Source organism: Natator depressus, chromosome 5, assembly GCF_965152275.1.
Source record: "Natator depressus isolate rNatDep1 chromosome 5, rNatDep2.hap1, whole genome shotgun sequence".
Taxonomy (NCBI): Eukaryota; Metazoa; Chordata; order Testudines; family Cheloniidae; genus Natator; species Natator depressus.
Window position 1 is genome coordinate 50,036,583 of NC_134238.1, and position 20,592 is coordinate 50,057,174.

The following is a 20,592-nucleotide window of genomic DNA, read 5'->3' on the forward strand; positions in this document are numbered from 1 at the left end:
AATCATCTTTTATCTCCTGTTCTATACTTAGAACGTAAACTCTCTGGGGTAAGGGAGTGTCTTTTTTTGTCCTTTGTTTGTCCTCTAGCAACTAGCACAAGGAGATCCTGGTCCACCATGAGGGCCTCTAGGTGCTATGAGTAATACAAGTAAATAATTTCAAGAGTTTTTACTTACTTCAATGAGAATAAGTTTATCCGCCGCCCCTGTGGATTCCCCTAGCATCTGAAGTTTGTTATACTTATTTGCTCTTAACAGAAAGTCTTGAAAGAGAGTAGTCTGGGCCTGACTGGGAAGCATCTGAAAACTTGATTCTGGAAGAGGAAAATTCATGAAAATTTTTTTTCCATATTATATCAAATATTATAAATTCATACAAGAGCCATCATATCCCCTTGATATTTTCTGTTAATGACTATTTAACAGTCTACCGTCAAATATATGCCGAATCTCTTTTTAAAGAATAAAGTCGACTCCAGTGCAATGGGTCTGCCAAAGGCCCTCTGACACATTTAAGTCTCAGGGCTTGGCTACACTTGCGAGATAGAGCACACTAAAGCAGCCCCGGGTGCCCTAGCTCACTACCCATCCACACTGGAAAGGCACATAGAGCGCTCTGACTCCACGGCTAGAGCGCTCCTGGTACTCCATCTCGGCAAGAAGATTAACGCTTGTTGCGTACTGGCTGAAATGCCCAGGCGTCAGCGTGAACGAGGTGTTGCATTACTGCACTCTGATCAGCCTCCGGAAACGTCCCATAATCCCCTTAAGTCAAGTGGCCACTCTTCTCATTTTTTTAAGCTCGCTGTAGGAATGCGGATATGCCCTTTGAAAGCTCCGTTTCTGACAGCCGGCATGCTTATCTGCTCTGAGACAAAGCAACCATTACCGTGGAATGCTGTGAGAGAGAGAGAGAGAGGGGGGGAGGTGGGGCCTGCTGCTGTCTGAACTTACAAGACAGCATGCTGACATGCTCTCAGCCCCCCCAAACCCCACTCTCTCTCCCCCCACATACACACAACACACTCCCTGTCACACTCCACCCCACCCCTCCCATTTGAAAAGCACATTGCAGCCACTTGCATGCTGGGATAGCTACCACAATGCACTGCTCTCTGTGGCCACTGCAAGAGCTGCTAATGTGGCCACGCCAGTGCGCTTGTAGCTGTCAGTGTGGACAGATTGCAGCACTTTCCCTACTGCGCTCTACAAAGGCTGGTTTAACTCAAAGCGCTCTACATTTGCAAGTGTAGCCATGCCCTCACTTAGAGGGCTTACGTGGTGCTAAGGACATTATACAGGCCCTCCATACGGAAGTGAATTTCACCCACCAGCTGAACAGACCTTTAAAAAAAAAAAAAAAATCACATTTCAAACAAAAACTAAAAAAACAGAACGTTGCATTTTGGCCTTAATTTGACGTTGCACATCAAACAAATACATAAAACAATCTTTTTGCCAAGCATGTTTTTTAGCATCAAATCTCTCAGAAAGAAATTTAAAGTTATTCCTTATTTAATGGTTTTGAGGTGTTAAAAATTTTTAGTTAAGAAACTATAAAAATAACTGGGGGGAAATTACCATAGTTAAAAGCATCCTTGAAGTCTTCTTTCCTAAAGTCTAGAGATATTGGATTGGTCCATTCTTGCACCTGAACATGAAGTTCCTTAGCTAATATTTGTATAGTTACAGACTTTCCACAACCGGGGGGTCCAGTTAACACTAAAACAGAGCCACCCTATAACAAAAAGAGCACTATAAGCCAAGACTCAAATGTGACAGAGGAGAAATGTTGGGTTAAGGTTTCTATTCTTTTGAAGTATTGTATCACTGCTTTATTAAAAACCTGATTTTTAAAATGGGAAAATGTTAGTTTTATACACACTGCATGCAATATTTAAGCCTCAATTCTACATGGAGATCCACTCTCAAAGTCAAAAGGACTCCTCATGGGTACACCAGGGATGCCAAAGGATCCCAATGCAGAGCCTAAGTAGATCTGGCCACGTCAGTAAAGGTTCTAACACGAATGACAAAAAACCCAACCCCACACACCAATTTTAAATTGTTTTACCTTATGTAGGCGAAGTATAGAATTAAAGTTAACTTAAGTTTGGTTAAGGAAATGTGTGTATTGTAAAGGAAGACCCTGACTAGCAAGTAGAAGGAATGCCTTGAAAATAAAGAAGCCATCAGGCCAGAAGGAATAAAATAGGGAGGACGTCTCTGGTTCAACAAATAACTAATGAGCTAAGGGGAAATTTCTAAAAAGAAGGCCTCTGACCGCCAAGGGTGACTGCAGATGATTTTAAATCACAGAAAGAGAATGTGTTTTAAAATGAGCCAACATGGCCCTTACCCAACTCTCACACCAGTGTTAAAGCCCACGTAATCCCAGGTGCAATAGAAAAACTGTTTCACACCCAGAAGATGGGGAGGAAAGGCCTTGAGGAAAAAAGGAGATTGTATATCTTATCCGGATTGATACTGGAAATAAGGGTGAACGATCTCCAGTTGGTTTTTAGCTGAAGTCAGTAACTGGCAATGACATCACTCGTTTGTTAGAGAGTATAAAAAGTAAACTCTTAAAGAGTTCATTGCTAATACCTGCTTCTCCATATTGGAGCCAACCAATATGGGTCTAAACACGCTGGGTTTAGCCCATTTGTAAATATCTTCATCAAATGCATATAAATGTTTTGTTACTGTTTAGATGTAGTGAGCTTTCTTATTAAGGCTTTTTAGGCATGTTTAAAGTAACTGCATAAAGTAACATTTGGCCTTTGTATGTAATAAAGGAATTTATTATTAAATTGGTGTTTGGTGATTTCCCATATTAATAAATAATTCCAAATACCTTACATTTTAGATAAATTCAAAGTAGACTGAGTTTTAACACTTTGCTGGAACAAGTTGACTAGCTGCTTTAGAAGGGGTTTTATTTTGCCTTCATCTAAAGCAGTGGTCTCCAAAGTTTTTGGATCGCGCACCCCCACGGTGCTGCTGAAGAAAGGAGAGGGCAAGACTTACCACAGGCCTACCGCCAAAGAAAGAAGGAGGAAAGACCTGCCGCAGGCGTGCCACCGGAAGGGAAGACCTGCTGCAGGCGTGCAGAGCTGCCGCCGAAGGAAAAAAATGGCAGAGTGCCATCCGGCAGTGCTCCTCCTGCCGCGCACCCCATGGGATCCTCTGGCATACCCCTTAAGGTGCGCGCACCCCACTTTGGAGACCACTGATCTAAAGTATTTATAACTGGCAAAGGCAGATTACCAGGCTAGTTGAACCACTGGTCTGGTATGACAAATTTTATAGTCCTATTTTCAGTGTTAAAAATATTTTTGTCAAGTTAATGTTCTAATAATATATTGGTACAGCACTGATCTAGTGAACTGGAGACTCAGGCACTCAGTTTCCACCTTGTGAAGACTATCAGTAAGTATTTGTATGCATGTGCCTGTTATCTCTCAATGATCTGACTCACACTTGGTGAATATACAAAGCTACATAATTAGTGGACAGAGGAGAAATGACAATTTGTCATAAATATATTCTATGTATTTTTCTCTGGATTGTGATGGTAAGAAAGGAGGTGTGGACTTGCCATTTTAAAACACTGAGCAAAATGGCCCATAGTTACGGAATCTGAAAGTTCATATGCCTTGTAGCACTTCACCATAGATAAAATGTGAAATAATTCTGAAAAATAAAATTATAATCTACATTATAACACCCATTGTTTGCAATACTATTTTGCTAATAAGAGCTATAATCTGAGACCCCCGCAATAGGATGCTGCACACCAGTCCTGCTTTAAAATGGGCCTTCACAGAAAAATCTTAAAAATGAGATAGAAAAATGACCTAGCAGAGGCCCAGTCCTCCATTCCATGAACTACCAAAACTCCCTTTTGGCTTCAATGGGAATGTTGGGTGTACAAAGAAAACAGGATAGGGCCTTTTTCAGGTTCTCTAGAGACCATCCCCTTGACCATGTCAAATTGTTCCCCTGCTGTATCTGTGTCTAGGGCTCATCCAGTTTAGTATTAAACATTTCATTTTGAGATTTCCTCTAAGGCAACAGTAGAACATTTATAGTTTGGTTCTTTTCTGAAAAATGATCAGAAACAACATCTGGGGTTACATGTTAATTGTGTCTCAATGATTCTTCATCAGTGTTTTCAGTTTATGAAGAAAAGCCATCCTTTTACAAGTACAAGTACCAGTTCTACAAAATCAGCCTGCCATTATATAATGCAAGCTTAGTTCCTGGACACTAACATATTGTCAACAGAAGTTCTGCAGAATAAATTAGGATTTCCATGACACCTGTGCAACCCCATTACCTTTAATGGGATTGCACAGGTGTAAACTGACCAGAAGTTAGTAAATAATTCTGTTGAAGGAGAAATAGAATCCAGTTCTTGTTTCTCCTACGGATACAGACTCTGAAGGGATATAAGAATAAGTAAGTTTGAAAAGTAAAGCTCTCGCCTACATTGTTAGAATAATTTTATATGATATTAAAATGTCAACACAGTCCTTTCAATATTAAAATAGAATCCGAACTACCTTGTGCACTATATTAAACTCCCAAGATATTCAGTTTTCAACAAGACAAGCATTTCTGAGTATCTGTACACAGCAGTTTAAAATAAAAGTTATACTTTCAAATGAGTGTCATTGTTTGTGGTGTAATGCTTGTCTCACAATGAGCTCCTTCAGATTGCAGCGATCTGTCACATGGGTCCATTTTTTCTTTAAATGTATAAACACAGTGTCTCCCAAACAAAATCCAGAGGCTCTCTCTTACTTCAAACCCCATTAAGCCAATTATGGATTTGTCTTCAGCTGTGCATTAAGAAACATCCTGTTTATCCAAATGAATCCCATGAACCCCACATAATTCATTCTATTTCACTGACGTGGAGTTTATATAAGCTATAAAAGGTCTGTAGTGTCATTTGTATGATTACTTGCAAGTTTAACTTCTTACAACTTAATTAAATAAAATAAATTTAAAAAAGAAAATTTATGGACTACCTGCTTTGGCTCCCTTTGAAATATCTGAGCTTTTAACCAGCTTTCAACTTCTTCAATCTTCTTCTTATGTACAGCAAGCTCATTCTAGAATGATGAGAGAGGATGTAAGAAATACATATAAGCTCTGATTTATGAACTTTTATTGATACAGTTCAAGAATAGTACTTATGTTGGTAAAAATGCCAAACACAGTGCTTACATACGAGAATGACCTAGCCACCCTTAACATAATTTAAATACATCCTAAGCACAGCAATTGAAAGTAACCCATCACAAATCCCCTCCTTTAACTCCAATTCCCCACCAATTTTCCAAATACCAAGAATCAAAGGTGAGCCCTGAAACAATCCCTGAAGTACAGTTGTTTATTATTTACATACATACCAACAAAGCCATTTCAGAGGTGGATTATTTTAAAAGCATAAGAATGTTAATTTGCTACTCCACAGTAGTTCATACCACAAGGTTCCTCATTTCGAGAGTAATAGGTAATACACACACTAACATATTTGAAATGCATCAGTAAAAATGCAAGTTCTGTGGATAAATAGCTGTGAAAACCTGAGTTTGTTCAACGTCTTCTCTACAGATAGTTGGCACAGTCAACTAATCATTCAGATTTTACACTGATGCAAGACAATCTAACATTTAGAAACTGCACTCTGGGTAGGACTAGTTTGCAGAAATAGAACAATTCATAAGTTACACAAAAATGATTTTATGTCCCTTACCACATCTAACATTTAGAATACTTCTCATACCTGTGTTCCTGGTTTGTATTTATCTACCCATGGTTCATTTTGAGACTGGCTTTGATTTTGTTTAAAGTGATCACAAATTGAAGATGACTTTCCCTTGATTCTGGCCAGAACCTTATTCTTGCTACTTTCTGGCACAGAGGAATGATCTTTTCTCTTCTGATGCTGATTAGCCTCCCCAGATGACTTCACAAGAACGGTACTAGATGAAGTATTTGTATTCCCAAAGAAATCATCAAATGAAGATGCCACCCAATCTGTTACCTGACAAAACAGAAATTTGTGAAGGTTAATACCAGACAGTTTTTCACTTCTTTTTTGCTCTATATTCAGCTGCAGTTGACTCTGAATAACTTGGCATTATCTATCAAATATATAAATTTACATCTTGAATATTTTCAGTAACAACCAATCTTTTTCCCTTATGAAAATATAATGAAATGCCATATTTGAAGAGTAAGCTTGAATGCTAGTCTCTTACTAACAGAAGTTGGTCCAAAAGATATTATCTTATTCAACTTGTCCCTTTAATATTTGAAAAGAAGCTCTTGGAAGTCCTTAGTAGGTACTGATAATTATAAATAAATGTTCGCTTGCTCACCCCAACTAAAGTTCTACAATGAAAGCCTCTTATGCACCACAAGAAGCTTGACCTCAATTCCGTGGCAAGGACATTGTATCATAGCACTCTTGTGGAGCACATGGGAAATTCTGGAGCAGCTTCCTTTATTAAGTGAAAAGCCAAGGTTTAGAATGAGTTAAAAATGAAACAACAAAGAACACAATAGCCTCTTCAGTGTTTTTATATTATTCAATGTATTTAACATTGCCTCTATATTTTGAATGTTTGATATGCTGCACATTTTTGTATTTACAACGCACAAATTTAATTGTGTGTATGTGTGCATGCGCAGGAGAAACAGGTTTTGGCAGCTAAGTAGAAAACAGTTGGGCTTCGATAAACGGAGAGATATGGAAACTAATTTTGGATTGTGGGTCAAGCACATTTACCAGAAGTTTCTCCTACAGTGATGATCAGTAATGAAATAGCTAACAAAGCTAACATTAAAATGTTTATCTTTAGGTTTTAGATTTAATAGCCCATCGACACAAGTGGGGAAGTTTATATAACTCAGAGCTCTTTTTCAAACTGTATGTACACTCAACGACAACACTGCACAGTTTACATTCTGTCCACATCTTCACAACCACTGGGCTAGAACCATTTTTTAAAATGAAAATTTAGATTCTAAAGAACAATTCTGTGGAATCTATCACATATTCTATAGCTGCACAATACACAGAGCCCTGCCTGAAAGAAGCTAATAAGAATTAATTAAATCAATATTATCCCCATCAAGAGGGTTCATGCATACTCAGTACTCTGCACACTTTTTACAAAACCAACACATATTTGCAGAGGGCTTAAAAATGTTCCACTGAGTGAAAGGGGTACCATCAACTAGAAAAAGAAAATCAGACTTGATTTTAAGCTTCAAGTAGTTTTTAATCACACAAGTAACATCGAAGATTACCAGAACTGATTTTTTTTCCCCCAGATAAATTTGTGCACTTGAAAGCATTGTGTGAATTAATAGTCAGTAATCTCTTTGATTCATGTGGATTTTTCACTCTGCATCAGTGAGAGGAAAAAACCTTTTTGTATAGGAAAATGTGACTGGATAACAAATACTGGCACAGAGATTAACGAGCACTTGCAGTATTTGGAAGTACTTTAAATTATTATTAATTATTATTATTATTTTGAAGGCTAGCTTTCAAATTGGTTTCCTTTAAATGACTCACTTTAAGCCACAATGATGGCAAAAGAAATATTCAGGTGTAAGAAAGATGATACAAAGCAATCAGTACTTAAATTGACCTCAGATTTAACACAAACTGTCATACAGTATGAAAAACAAATTAAACCATTCCAAGAGAACACTGAAATTACACTCAGCATAAAAACAAGGAATATAGTGCAAATAATCTTTTGCCTTTTTTTCCTTTCTTGCCTTCATTTAAGTTTCTGATTAATATATAAGGGTAGAAATGGCTTGTTGCTATATCATAAAATTATATTTAATTACACACACTTGTACCAAGATGTGCTTGTGCTGTAGCAAGATTAAAGCTCCAATTTACACACATAATCCAAAACAATTTATTTTAAAAAATATTTTTAATTATCAATCACCTACTTTAGTTGGCACTATCTTTCTTCTAGAAGAATTTTTTGACATCATCAACCTTTATCATTCCCATCCGCAGTGTATGACCACGTTAAAGAAAGTGACCTGAACCTGAAAGGTGGTGGAACAGACCGTAAGAATAATCCTTTCCTTCTTGAGGAAAAGAATCTAAACCATTTATAGCCATTAAAGATTAACTAGTCTTCTAACTGAAACTATGTGAATTACTAAGTGATATTTAAATAAATGTATATGCAAATACAAGGTTAAAAATACATCCTATCTGCTCTACAAAGGAGACGGGGGGGGGGGGGGAGCGGTTACAACCCAGCTGTAGCGTGGGCGGGACTGGGTTGCAACCCTGTAACTGGGTTATGCCCTACCTTGCCCAAGGGTAGTGACCCGGTTACAGAGGCACCCAGCGTAAAGCTTTCCCTGGCACTGGCTGGAACAGTGTCCGGGCACAGTCTGGCTGTCGATACCAGCTCCCCTGACTCGCTTGTCGCTGTAGCCTACACAGGCCCATCCGTGGCTAATCAGGGGCCCCGCCTGCACCAGGCAAGGGGCCCAGTCCCGGTAAACTCAGAGCCCCCTCCCCGCTGCTGTCACGTCCCAGGCTGGCGCTGGGGCGGGCGAGCTGACAGAGTTGTTTCTCTCCCCCTGAAGTCGGGTCCCGCCGCAGGGCTCGGGCGGAGATCGAGCTCCCCCTCCCGGGGCCCGGCACCAACGACCGCGGGACCCTGCAGCACAAACACCTGGGCACAGCGCGCTTCGGCCGCCGGACCACCCGCTTCCGGCGAGGGGGAGGCACCGGCCAGGACTGGGGCGCGCAGCCGCCGAGGCCTCTCCTTAGCGGAGAAGAGCGACGCAGAGGAAACCGACCCAGCCTTCTACTACCGCAGGGACCTCCCACGCTCCGCGGCACTTAGCTGCCCGCACAGCGCCTGCCCCGCACCCGCGCCTAAGGGAGCCGAACGAGCGGCGGCGCGGCGGCGGCGGCGGCGCAGCTGCTGACGACCTTAGGGTGCGCCGAGCTAGGAGGCCAGGGAAGGCCCTGGACAGGTGCTCACGTGTCTCCTAGGTAACTCGTCTGCTGCTTTCGTCCTACCAGCCGGCGAGACGCCAGACATGCGGCGGCCCAACATCCTGCTCACGGGTAAGAAACCGTGAGAGTCGCGCCCCTGTCGCCGGAGCAGCGACATGGGACCCCGGGGCAGCGCGGGGTCGCCCCGCCGCCTGCCCCGGGCTGGCTGAGCCGCGCGTCCTCACGCTGCACGTGGTCGCTGAGCGACGAGGGGTTCGCTGCTGGCCTGAGCGACCAATACGAGATCCATAGAGAAGCCGCAGCCGAGTCTGCAAATGTCCGTTTCCTTTGTCCCTGCCAGTGGGGTCTGGGAGTGGTCCGGAAACTAGGGAACTGCTTTGGGTTAAGTGGCTTAACAATTGCAAAGGCTAGTGATCCCATGACATGTTTCATTAATTTTGTTCAATCCATTATCAGCTTTTGATACGTCACGGTCTGATCGAGGAGTTTTTCCCCATCAGTTCTTTGCTGAGAATGGCAGTGATGCATTCGCACAAGTAGTCTGACAACTGGCTTTCAAATTCAGGGTTTTGGCAGAGTGTTGCTAGTACTTTACTTTACCATAACCATATGATGATACCAGAGTCAGTATGGGGTCAGTTTAAAATTGCGTAGTGTAGAGCAGATTTCACTTTTATTTGCTGATGCCATTCAGATCTGTATTTTCTTGCCAAACTTTCTTCTCCCCCTTCTCCTCTGTTATTCTGTGGGGGTGGGGTTTAGTGGTCGTTATTTTGTTGTGGGGTTTTTTGGTACACTTTTCTGGCTGACTTATTTAAAGAGACATTTGTGGCCTTTAAGATCTGCACAGCTGAGTTGGTTCCTTTAAATCAAAACTTTATTTTTTAAACATTTTAACGTAATTGTATTTCTGCTTATCAATGAGTTTATGGTTGTGATGTACCATAATGTATTTATTTGCTAAAGTACTTACGTTAGGTATGATACAAATGCATTATACAAATGGCATTGATTTAAATAATGTATCACTTTATATAATTTGTTTTATAGGTACTCCTGGTGTAGGGAAGACTACACTGGGCAAAGAGCTTGCAGGAAGAATAGGGGCAACATATGTTAATGTGGGTGATTTGGCAAAAGAAGGTAGGTTGTATAACAATGTATATTCCTTTGGAGTATTTAGAATATATTTGCTTTGTATAAGAGAGACATGCAAACAATAGATAGGTTTCAGAGTAGCAGCCGTGTTAGTCTGTATTCGCAAAAAGGAGTACTTGTGGCACCTTAGAGACTAACCAATTTATTTGAGCATAAGCTTTCGTGAGCTACAGCTCACTTCATCAGCTGTAGCTCACAAAAGCTTATGCTCACAAAAGCTTATGCTCAAATAAATTGGTTAGTCTCTAAGGTGCCACAAGTACTCCTTTTCTTTTTGCAAACAATAGGTAAATATTAAATGTACATTATTGCTGCTTAATCATAATTATAAATTTTTTTGGGTGGGTTGATGGGCGTGATACATTTAGGAGAGCTTGTAATAATTTCTTTTGAGATAAATACTAGACTTATATTCATGTAAATCCTGTTAAAATAATAAGTATTCCTTGTTAAATTAATAGTCTAATAGGATGCCACCATATTGATCATGTATCTATCCATCACACTGAGTGCATTTACAAAATACAGTTAAGACTGATGTCCATTATACACATTTTTTCTTACACTTTGCCCTGTTTTCTTCCTTTCCTCAATCTCTCCAAATGTGACTTGATGGCTGTCATAAATATAAAGGGAAGGGTAACCACCTTTCTGTATACAGTGCTATAAAATCCCTCCTGGCCAGAGGAAAAATCCTTTCACCTGTAAAGGGTTAAGAAGCTAAGGTAACCTCGCTGGCACCTGACCCAAAATGACCAATGAGGGGACAAGATACTTTCAAATCTGGAGTGGGGGACAAAGGGTTTTGTCAGTCTGCGTGATACCTTTGCCGGTAACAGATCAAGGATGCAAGCCTTCCAACTCCTGTAAAGTTAGTAAGTAATCTAGCTAGAAAATGCGTTAGATTTTCTTTTGTTTTTTTGGCTTGTGAAATTTGCTGTGCTGGAGGGAATGTGTATTCCTGTTTTTGTGTCTTTTTGTAACTTAAGGTTTTGCCTAGAGGGATTCTCTGTGTTTTGAATCTGATTACCCTGTAAAGTATTTACCATCCTGATTTTATAGGGTGATTCTTTTACCTTTTCTTTAAATAAAATTCTTCTTTTAAGAACCTGATTGATTTTTCATTGTTCTTAAGGTCCAAGGGTTTGGGTCTGTGTTCACCTGTACCAATTGGTGAGGATATTATTATTAAGCCTTCCCCAGGAAAGGGGGTGTAGGGCTTGGAGACATCTTTCCTAAAAATATCCCCCCAAGTGGTCTCTTTCGCTGTTCTTTGTTTAAATCGCTTGGTGGTGGCAGAGTATCAGGTTTTTAACCTAAGCTGATTCCCAAGGCAAGAAGGAAATCTGTGCCTTGGGGAAGTTTTAACCTAAGCTGGTAAGAATAAGCTTAGGGGGTCTTTCATGCAGGTCCCCAAATCTGTACCCTAGAGTTCAGAGTGGGGAAGGAACCTTGACAATGGCATTTTAGGGCAAAGTCCTACCTTAGTGCTGACAAGCCAGGGTAGGATAATAGGGATATTAGCAAATTACTTCTTTTTCAGCAGCCTCCCCTTCCTTTTTATTTATCTTCCTCACTAGTATAAAAGCAAGAGCATGATTTAGTGCTCAGTATTGTATTTTCTTGTTCCATCTGAAGAACTACATTATGAGAAAATTAAGGTTGCACAGTAAGGCACTCAGATCTGGAGATGCTAAGGTCAGAGTCTCGTGCATAACCTTAACTCTGCTCCCTTGAGCATAGGCATTACAATATAGTCTAATTATGTGATAAACTATTTCTCAAAAAATGTTTTCTACAAACTCAGGGCTCTGTCTTGCAATCCTCATTCATGCAAACAGCCCCGCTGGCCCCTCTCCTTCAAGGGGACCCATGTAGACATAGGAGTCTGCATGGGTGGCATGTGAACCGCTGGTTGAGGAAGGCGAGCCGAGCCCCGCCCCACCCCTTCCACACAAGGTTTCACCTCTTCTGCAACTGCTGGAACACAGAGCTTCCACACTGCGGCCACTGGCCTTCACCGAGGCTAGCTCCCCCAGCCCCAGGAGCACCAGGTGGCGTGGACCCAGCCCAAGCCGAGGCCACTGCATAGGGGGAAGGAAGCAGGGAGGGCATGGAGTGGAACGTGGGCAGGGCCACCCCTGGCTGTTTGGGGAGGCACAGCCTCCTTCGCCTATGATACCCACCACCCATGGGGGTCTGCTTGTATAGACTTGGATGCAAGATCGGGCTTTTGTAATCAGTGGGACTATTTGCATCAGTGAGGACTACTTAAGGGAATGAGGATTGCAGGATGAAGCCCTGAGACAACTGAAAGATAAACACTTGGGAAAGTGTTAACTGCACCTTTTTAAAGGTTAAGCATGACCAGCTGTTCACCATACCTCCCACCCTTATACAATTGCACCTCATGTCCTCATTTCCCTCAGTAGCTTTGCCATGTAGAGGCATAATTCAGTGCTAAGAGGCTTGTGGTATGACAGATGTTTTAATAAAGTGTGGATAAAAATTGATATGTTAAAAATGAATTGGATTTTTTATTTAAATTAAAGACAGGATTTTTATAAAATAAACTATTTAAATTTGAAATTGACAACATATGTAAAGGTCTACACTTGTTATAATCTATTAGTCATTTAAATTAAATACCAGAAATAATATGAAGCAATACATATTTGCAGACAAGTTTTAAAGAAACCCCAGACTACTGAACTGATAGAAGTCAATGCCTATGCACCTAGAACCAGAATTCTCTGAAGTGTTAAACCAGCTTTTGACAGCTATAGCCTCTTCTGAGGTGCAGAGAGAATATTTTCTTCATTTCAGTTTATTCAACTAGTTCATTCAAAGTTAGGAAACCAATTGGAAGTTGAAAAAGGAGGAGCACTTGTTTTCCTCTTCCAATATATGAATCAAATACTAGCTGCAATAGGATGATATTTACTAGTTCTAAAATCTTGAAGGACACAGCATCCAGAAATAATCAGTTCGATTCACTAACTGCAGAGAGTAATTCCTTTGTTTAATATATTAGTTAGTTTTAAGTGCAAAACATGTTTTGATAAACCTTTTTCTTATGTATCTTAAGGTACTTTATTAAATAAAAATTCTGTTGAATATTCAATTAAAAAGGCATAAAATCTAAAGAGAGCCTGACATAAATCACAAATAAAAAATTAATCATCTAGTAAATAAGAAATGCATCATTAACCATATTCTAACATCATAAAAACTGTAAAAATCAAGAATTTGGATAAATGTAAATTAAGCTATATGATTGCTTAAATACATTTATATAGCTGTAGTGCCCTCCTGGTTAGCAAAAGGAAGCAACAAATTTAGTGTAAAGGCCATATTTAGTTGTAAATCAGTATGTTAATTGGTACCAACCAAGAAGAATCCATTTTTTTTCCCAAGGAAAGTAACTAAAAAGTTCAAACGCAAAACATGATTAAAATCAGTTATTTAAATCCAGTTTTCCTGTTTGCTGATTTAAATCAATCCACCCGGCTTTAATGTTCAAGGTAATGCTTTTATCCATGGCATTTGTTTTATTGAAACAAATCTATACAATAGATTTTAAAGAATTTGAAAAATAAACATAATTTCTATTGATTGTCAGTGTCAGATTAACATAAATGTGTTGTCAAATGACTACCATTATCTCACAAAATAACGTGGACTCTTTTTTTTTCTATAGGGGAATTATATGAAGGCTTTGATGAGGAATATGAATGCCCAATTTTGGATGAAGACCGAGTGAGTCCAACTTCAAAATCTATCATATTGAAAGTGGGGGTGGGGTTAATTATGGTAAAAGCTGTGTTTCTGGTACTTTACCAACCAGAAAGCTCTGTAAACCGACTTTTCTGATCTTCATGGAAAGTCTGGTTTATAGTCCGGTTGGCGTGGGGCTGGCAGGCTTCCTAGCTGGCTTTGCGTGGCTCCCCGGAAGCAGCGACATGTCCCTGCTGCTCCTAGGCAGAGGAACAGCCACAAAGGGTTTGGAGTGGGGGGGGGGTGCGGGGCATTGGCTCTGGGAGCTGCAGGGGTGGCACCTGCTGGGGGAGGCAGCACGCAGAACTGCCTAGTCACGCCTCCGCCTAGGAGCAGCAGAGACACATTGCTGCTTGCGGGGAGCCGCCCAAGGTAAGCGTGGCCTGGATCCAGCACCCCTGCCCCGAGCCCCCTCCTGCACCCAAACTCCCTCCCAGAGCCCAAGCCCCCCAAACCTGAGCCCACACCCAAACTCCCTCTCTCTTAGTTAACCAGAGTTTTTTACTTACCGGCACCCCTCACTCCCCCAATGTTGCCGGATAACAAAGCTTTTACTGTACAAAGAAGCTGCATCTAGTTTTCTTGAGCCTTTGTCTGACTTTTCTGTAGGTAATTGATGAACTAGAAGACAAAATGAATGAAGGTGGAGTTATTGTTGATTATCATGGCTGTGACTTCTTCCCAGAACGCTGGTTTCATATAGTATTTGTACTTCGCACTGAAAACTCATTTCTGTACGACAGACTTGAAAGCAGGTAAATCAGTGGAGTAAATGAAGGTGAATTGTCATGCAGATTCACAGGAGCCTTTCAAGAGTACAAATTCAGGGTTTTGTGTAAGATAAGGATATAAAGTCCTCTTTCTTTTATATTTGCTTATCTAAGTGTTCTTTTGGTTTTGTGTTTAGAGGGTACAAAGGGAAAAAACTACAGGACAACATTCAATGTGAGATTTTTCAGACTATTTATGAAGAGGCAATGTCATCTTATAAGGAAGAAATTGTACACCAGTTGCCTAGTAACACGCCAGAGGACCTGGAGCGGAATTTAGATCAGATTATACAGTGGATTGAGCAGTGGATGAAAGACAACAACTGAAATCTGAGGAAAAAGGAACACGGACTTTTTTTTTTTTTTTTTTCAGGCTATTCTGGCCTTTCAATAAATGAAATTTGTAATTGTGGCATGGTAAATTAACCTTTTTTAGTCACTGAAGTATAATTGAACAATGATAACTTTTTAATCTGAGGAAAAACTGAGGAATTATAATAATGATTGATCATACTGATGAATCTGACATGGTTAAATTAAAATAATGCCAACCACTGACGGATGGATTTTGTACTGAGCGGAGCTGGGATCTATATTATCAAATGGTTATAGAGGGAAGTCAGGAGCGCACAGGCTATTCTTACATTAGAGAAAGCTCCAGGCTGCAATGGAGTGTGTATATATTTGGAGGCTTATGTTCATGGCAGATATGTGAAATGCATGACTTTTGTGAGCTGTTTTCAAATGCTAAGATATTTTAAAACAGCAGAAGCTTCTTCATAGCATAGAGGAGCATATCCTCATATATTTCTCCATAATATAAACCATTGCTCATTTTATGTTGATTATTTTATTCACTTTGGGTGAATTTTAAAGTTTTTGTGAATGGAAAGTTTAAAGAAGCAGCAGTATATCATTTTGTGGAAAGAGGAGTGTGAATTACTGTTTAAGGACAGATGTAAGTGACTACAGTGAAACCTGAGCTTGACTGCCTATCATCACCTGTCATAATGGCCAGTTAAATGTCAGTCCCTGCAAGAATTCCTCTTTATTAATTGTACTGCATTATGCATCTAGCTGTTATTACAACTACAATAATAGCAGGCTCTTTGCTCGTCATTATTTATAGGTTTCACTGTAACTGTTTGAGTGGCCTGTGTGCATGGAAATGATCTGATTGGACTCTGTTAACAAGGATCTATGTGAAAGGATAGTGTTTAATTTGGATGGGTTTATCTTGTTTGTTCATGGTGGGTTGTGAGCCCTCTGAGCCAGATCCTGCAAGTTACATTCCCACTGAACCCAATGGGAGTGTTGCTTGAATAAGGACCACAGAATCTTACAAGAGTAGGAAACTGCCAGAGTTGTTTAAACTTATCACCTGCTGGAAGAGGAAAAATGTTCAGATTGATTTGAAGGACTATAATGCAAACAAGTTCTGAGTGTACTTCCATAAAGCAATTTTGGCTTTTTTGCCTTTTTTTTTTTTTTTAGGTATTTTTGGTAAAGTATTTTTCCAAACATGAAAATTAAAGTACATTAATATAAAAAGTGTTAATTGGTCTATTTTATTTGTATCAGATTTGTGGAATGTAACATCTAGAACTATTCTCAGGAAAAGAGTGGCTTAGTACAGACATTGTTAGGCAAAAGTCAACATGGTTTCTGTAAAGGGAGATAATGTCTTACTAATCTATTGGAGTTCTCTGAGGGGGTCAACAAATCTGTGGACAAGGGGGATCCAGGGACATAGTGTGCTTCGATTTCTAGAAAGCCTTTGACAAGGTCCCTCACCAAAGGCTTTTATGTAAATTAAGTTGTCATGGGATAAGAGGGAAGATCCTTTCAGTGGACTGAGAACTGATTAAAAGACAGGGAACAAAGGGTAGGAGTAAATGGTAAATTTTCAGAATGAACACCAGGGTAACTAGTGGTGTTCCTCAAGGGTCAGTCCTAGGACCAATCCTATTCATCTTATTCATAAATGATCTGGAGAAAGGGGTAAACAGCGAGGTGGCAAAGTTTGCAGATGATACTAAACTGCTCAAGATAAGTAAGACCAAAGCAGACTGTGAAGAAATTCAAAAAGATCTCACAAAACTAAGGGTAACAAAATGGCAAATAAAATTTAATGTGGATAAATGTAAAGTAATGCACATTGGAAAAATAAACCCAACAATACATACAATATGATGGGGGCTAATTTAGCTACAACTAATCAGGAGAAAGATCTTGGAGTCATCGTGGATAGTTCCCTGAACACATCCACGCAGTGTGCAGGGGCAGTCAAAAAAGCAAACGGGATGTTAGGAATAATTAAAAAAGGGATAGAGAATAAGATGGAGAATATCTTATTGCCCTTATATAAATCCATGGTATGCCCACATCCTGAATACTGCATACAGATGTGGTCCCCTCATCTCAAAAAAGATATACTGGCATTAGAAAAGGTTCAGAAAAGGGCAACTAAAATGATTACGGGTTTGGAATGGGTCCTATAGGAGGGGAGATTAAAGAGGCTAGGATTTTCAGCTTGGAAAAGAGGAAACTAAGGGAGGATATGATAGAGGTATATAAAATCATGAGTGGTGTGGAGAAAGTGAATAAGGAAAAGCTATTTACTTGTTCCCATGATATAAGAACTAGGGGCCACCAAATGAAATTAATGGGCAGCAGGTTTAAAACAAATAAAAGGAAGTTCTTCACTCACCTCACGGTCAACCTGTGGAAGTCCTTGCCTGAGGAGGTTGTGAAGGATAGGGCTATATAACAGGGTTTAAAAGAGAACTGGATAAATTCATGGAGGTTAAGTCCATTAATGGCTATTAGCCAGGATGGGTAAAGAATAGTGTCCCTAGCCTCTGTTTGTCAGAGGGTGGAGATGGATGGCAGGAGAGAGATCACTAGATTGTTACCTGTTAGGTTCACTCCCTCTGGGGCACTTGGCATTGGCCACTGTTGGTAGACAGGATACTGGGCTGGATGGACCTTTGGTCTGACCCAGTATGGCCATTCTTATGTTCTTATGACATGTAACTTTTATGCCTCTACATCTATTTTAGCTTTTTATCTTCTATGACAACATCACTAACCATTAATAGCTGTTTGAATATTTTGAACTCTGTGGGATGCTCCATCAATGTCTCCTGTTCTATAAGAATTGTCACAGGACATCAGGCCAATGGCTCATCCAGTGTGGAATCCAGTCTCCGGAAGGGGTCAGCACCAGATGCATTAGAAGTTAGAAGAAGCCATCTATACAAGAGTCAGTTATGGAATCCACTCTGCAGGGGGAACTTTTAACCCCCTTTTGGCTATGAATATCAGCAATTGCATATACCCCATCTGTGTGTATAAAGCCCATCGTCTCTCCTGCGGCACAGGAGATAATAAATGCTAAGAGGGCAGTTGGACGCCAGGCTGAGCTCTGCTAATGCCCTCACTGCCACAGGCTCCTGGCTGCTTTCTGCCTGCGGGCTCGGCCACGGCTCTGGGGCCGGGGAGCATCACGACCTGCCCTCCCCCGGTGCTCTCTCTCCCGCCCTGCCCCACTCCTACCCTGGCTGAGGCCCCACACGGAAAGCTAGTAGCGCCGCCATGCACAGCGCCTGCCGGGGGGGCGGCCCTGATTGAGGCCCTGCCCCCCGAGGGCGGGACGGCGCTGCAGGTACTCGTAGGCGGGGGACGAGGAAGCGCGGGTGGCTGCGGAGCGTAGAGACCCAGGTTGGTGGGCCGCGGGGTGGTCATAGCCTCCCGTTGGCTGCCGCCGGGCCTGTCCCGACGGCGGGGGGGAACTCCGCGGGGTTTCCCGCCGCCGGGCTCGGAGGGGCCCTCGCGCCCTGGCTAGAAGGGGCAGCAGCGGCGCCGCCTGGGGCAGTTCCCCCGGGCTGCGCTGGGAACGCAGCACCCGGGAGCCTGCGAGGGGTGCGGCTGGGCTGCAGGGTTGGGCGCTCCAGGGAGGCTGAGGGGAAAGGTTGGGGACCTGGGGGCAGGAGGAGGCCTTGGTGGGGGTGGGGTGCAGGCGGCTGGGTTTGGTAATAAAGCAGGATTTGCACAATATGAAGCAGCAGTACGCAGTGGGTGCTGGGGGTGTACGCGCCCAGGGTTCAGGTGCTGCCAGGCGCTCTGGGGTCAGGGCTGAGTAGTCGACTAGGGGGATGCTCCTGAGCTTGAGTGCGGGGGACCGCGCTCCTCTGTATACAGGTGTGATTTCTTTCCTCGCTCCTTAGGAGAAATCACACGTGTGCACAGGGAAGCGCAAAGGGTTTGATTTCTTGAGTATTAGTTAATGGCATCGCGCACTTCCTGGAATTAGGTGCTTCATGGCTAGAGCCACCTACTAGAGTTCACCTGCACATCTACCAATGTGATATGTGCCAGCAGTACCCCTCTGCCACGTACATTGGCCAAACTGGATAGCTCAGTGGTTTGAGCATTGGCCTGCTAAACCCAGGGTTGTGAGTTCAGTCCTTAAGGGGGCCATTTAGGGATCTGGGGCAAAAATTGGGGATTGGTCCTGCTTTGAGCAGGGAGTTGGACTAGATGACCTCCTGAGGTCCCTTCCAACTCTGATATTCTATGATACTTTTTTCACTCCTGCACGTTGACCAGAATACCTTTTTGGCCCTGACTTTCAATATCTCACTGCTATTTAAAAGTGTCCTGCACAAGGAGAAACATTGCTTTTTTTGGCGTTAGGATGTATAAAGAAGACTTGAAAAGGTTAACAGTTGTCTGTATTTTTAAATTAGACATTCAGAACCTATTTAGGCTGAAAGACTCTGTCTTTGTATCTAGCAGGATTTTTTCTTTTATACCTGTGGTTTACCTCACGTGCAGCAGAGGAACCAGTAGTGTAGCGAAAGCTTAGGTAGGCTCAGACATTAAAAACGGTCTCGCTGTAAAAATGCCTGAGCCTTGTCTATGCTGTAGCCTCCACCCATTCCACTGGTGATGGAGCTACACAGCTAGGATTTTTCAGACCTTTAATTCCCAATGTAAAGAAAGCCATATAGTCCTTTAGGCTAGACGTGACTTGAATTTTTAGTGTAAAAACAGGCAGGGAAAAAAGAATCTTAAAAAATGCCTTTTGACCTTTATAAATTATAAAGTACAAAAAAGTGCACAAACCTAGTTTTAAAAAAATTTTTAGTTGTTTGTGTACCTCTTGTGAAACTTCCTCAGCACATAAGCACTAACTGAACAGTAACTGACTACAAGACTTACAGTGACCTGAGAGCTTTAATATTTTTATTCAATTTGATAGTAGAAAAATGAGCTATCATGTTCCTAACATAGCTGCTTATATACAGAAGGCTGCCTAAGGATGGATCTCAGAGGTTGTGTTTTTACATTCTAAATAAGCCTCTTTCAGAATAGGTATAAATCATGGTTTGTAACCAGCTAAAGCAGGGATAGGCAACCTATGGCACGCGTGCCAAAGGCAGCATGTGAGCTGATTTTCAGTGGCAGTCACGCTGGCCGGGTCCTGGCCACCAGTCCGGAAGCCTCTGCATTTTAATTTAATTTTAAATGAAGCTTCTTAAACATTTTAAAAACCTTATTTACTTTACGTACAACAATAGTTTAGTTATATATTATGGACTTATAGAAAGAGACCTTCTAAAAACGTTAAAATATATTACTGGCATGCAAAACCTTAAATTAGAGTGAATAAATGAAGACTCAGCACACCACTTCTGAAAGGATGCCGACCCCTGAGCTAAAGTATTCAATTGTGATTACTGGGCACTTTCAGCTCTGTGATACATGCTGTACTGGAGCTCATCATTAAACTGTCAAAACAGTTTATTCACTGTGGTATTTCTAATGTGCTCTTCACCATAATAACTA

At 41.4% G+C, this 20,592-nt stretch overlaps 3 protein-coding genes across 8 annotated transcripts in view; 2 read left to right on the forward strand and 1 right to left on the reverse strand.

Moving 5' to 3' along the window:
• Positions 1-9,000, reverse strand: part of RAD17 (RAD17 checkpoint clamp loader component) — a 27,429-nt gene extending 18,429 nt beyond the window's left edge. Inside the window, exons 1-6 of one of the 2 annotated variants that reach the window (XM_074952775.1) lie at positions 8,745-9,000; positions 7,999-8,100; positions 5,801-6,061; positions 5,040-5,123; positions 1,582-1,738; positions 178-314 (exon numbers count right to left, since the gene is read on the reverse strand). In XM_074952775.1, the coding sequence (XP_074808876.1) occupies positions 178-314; positions 1,582-1,738; positions 5,040-5,123; positions 5,801-6,061; positions 7,999-8,043 (684 nt within the window). In that variant the 5' untranslated portion in view covers positions 8,044-8,100; positions 8,745-9,000. Of the gene's footprint in view, positions 1-177; positions 315-1,581; positions 1,739-5,039; positions 5,124-5,800; positions 6,062-7,998; positions 8,101-8,372; positions 8,557-8,744 lie in introns of those variants that run through there. The other variant, XM_074952776.1, reaches the window with a different exon arrangement.
• AK6 (adenylate kinase 6) lies at positions 8,896-16,193 on the forward strand. 4 transcript variants are annotated; one of them, XM_074952780.1, is made up of 6 exons: positions 8,896-9,145; positions 10,085-10,177; positions 10,826-11,067; positions 13,893-13,951; positions 14,579-14,724; positions 14,877-16,193. In XM_074952780.1, exons 3-6 carry the CDS (start codon positions 10,944-10,946, stop codon positions 15,064-15,066), a joined length of 519 nt encoding a protein of 172 aa, XP_074808881.1. In that variant the 5' UTR covers positions 8,896-9,145; positions 10,085-10,177; positions 10,826-10,943; the 3' UTR covers positions 15,067-16,193. The 4 variants fall into 4 exon arrangements, with proteins under 4 accessions (XP_074808881.1, XP_074808882.1, XP_074808880.1 ...); XM_074952779.1 differs by lacking the exon at positions 8,896-9,145 and adding an exon at positions 9,199-9,350; XM_074952777.1 differs by lacking the exon at positions 8,896-9,145 and adding an exon at positions 9,207-9,440.
• Positions 16,194-18,310: 2,117 nt separating this feature from the next.
• CCDC125 (coiled-coil domain containing 125) overlaps positions 18,311-20,592 on the forward strand; it is a 39,170-nt gene continuing 36,888 nt past the window's right edge. The window contains exon 1 of one of the 2 annotated variants that reach the window (XM_074952784.1): positions 18,311-18,406. The gene's annotated coding sequence lies outside the window, so the exon portion shown is untranslated. Of the gene's footprint in view, positions 18,463-20,592 lie in introns of both variants that reach the window. The other variant, XM_074952783.1, reaches the window with a different exon arrangement.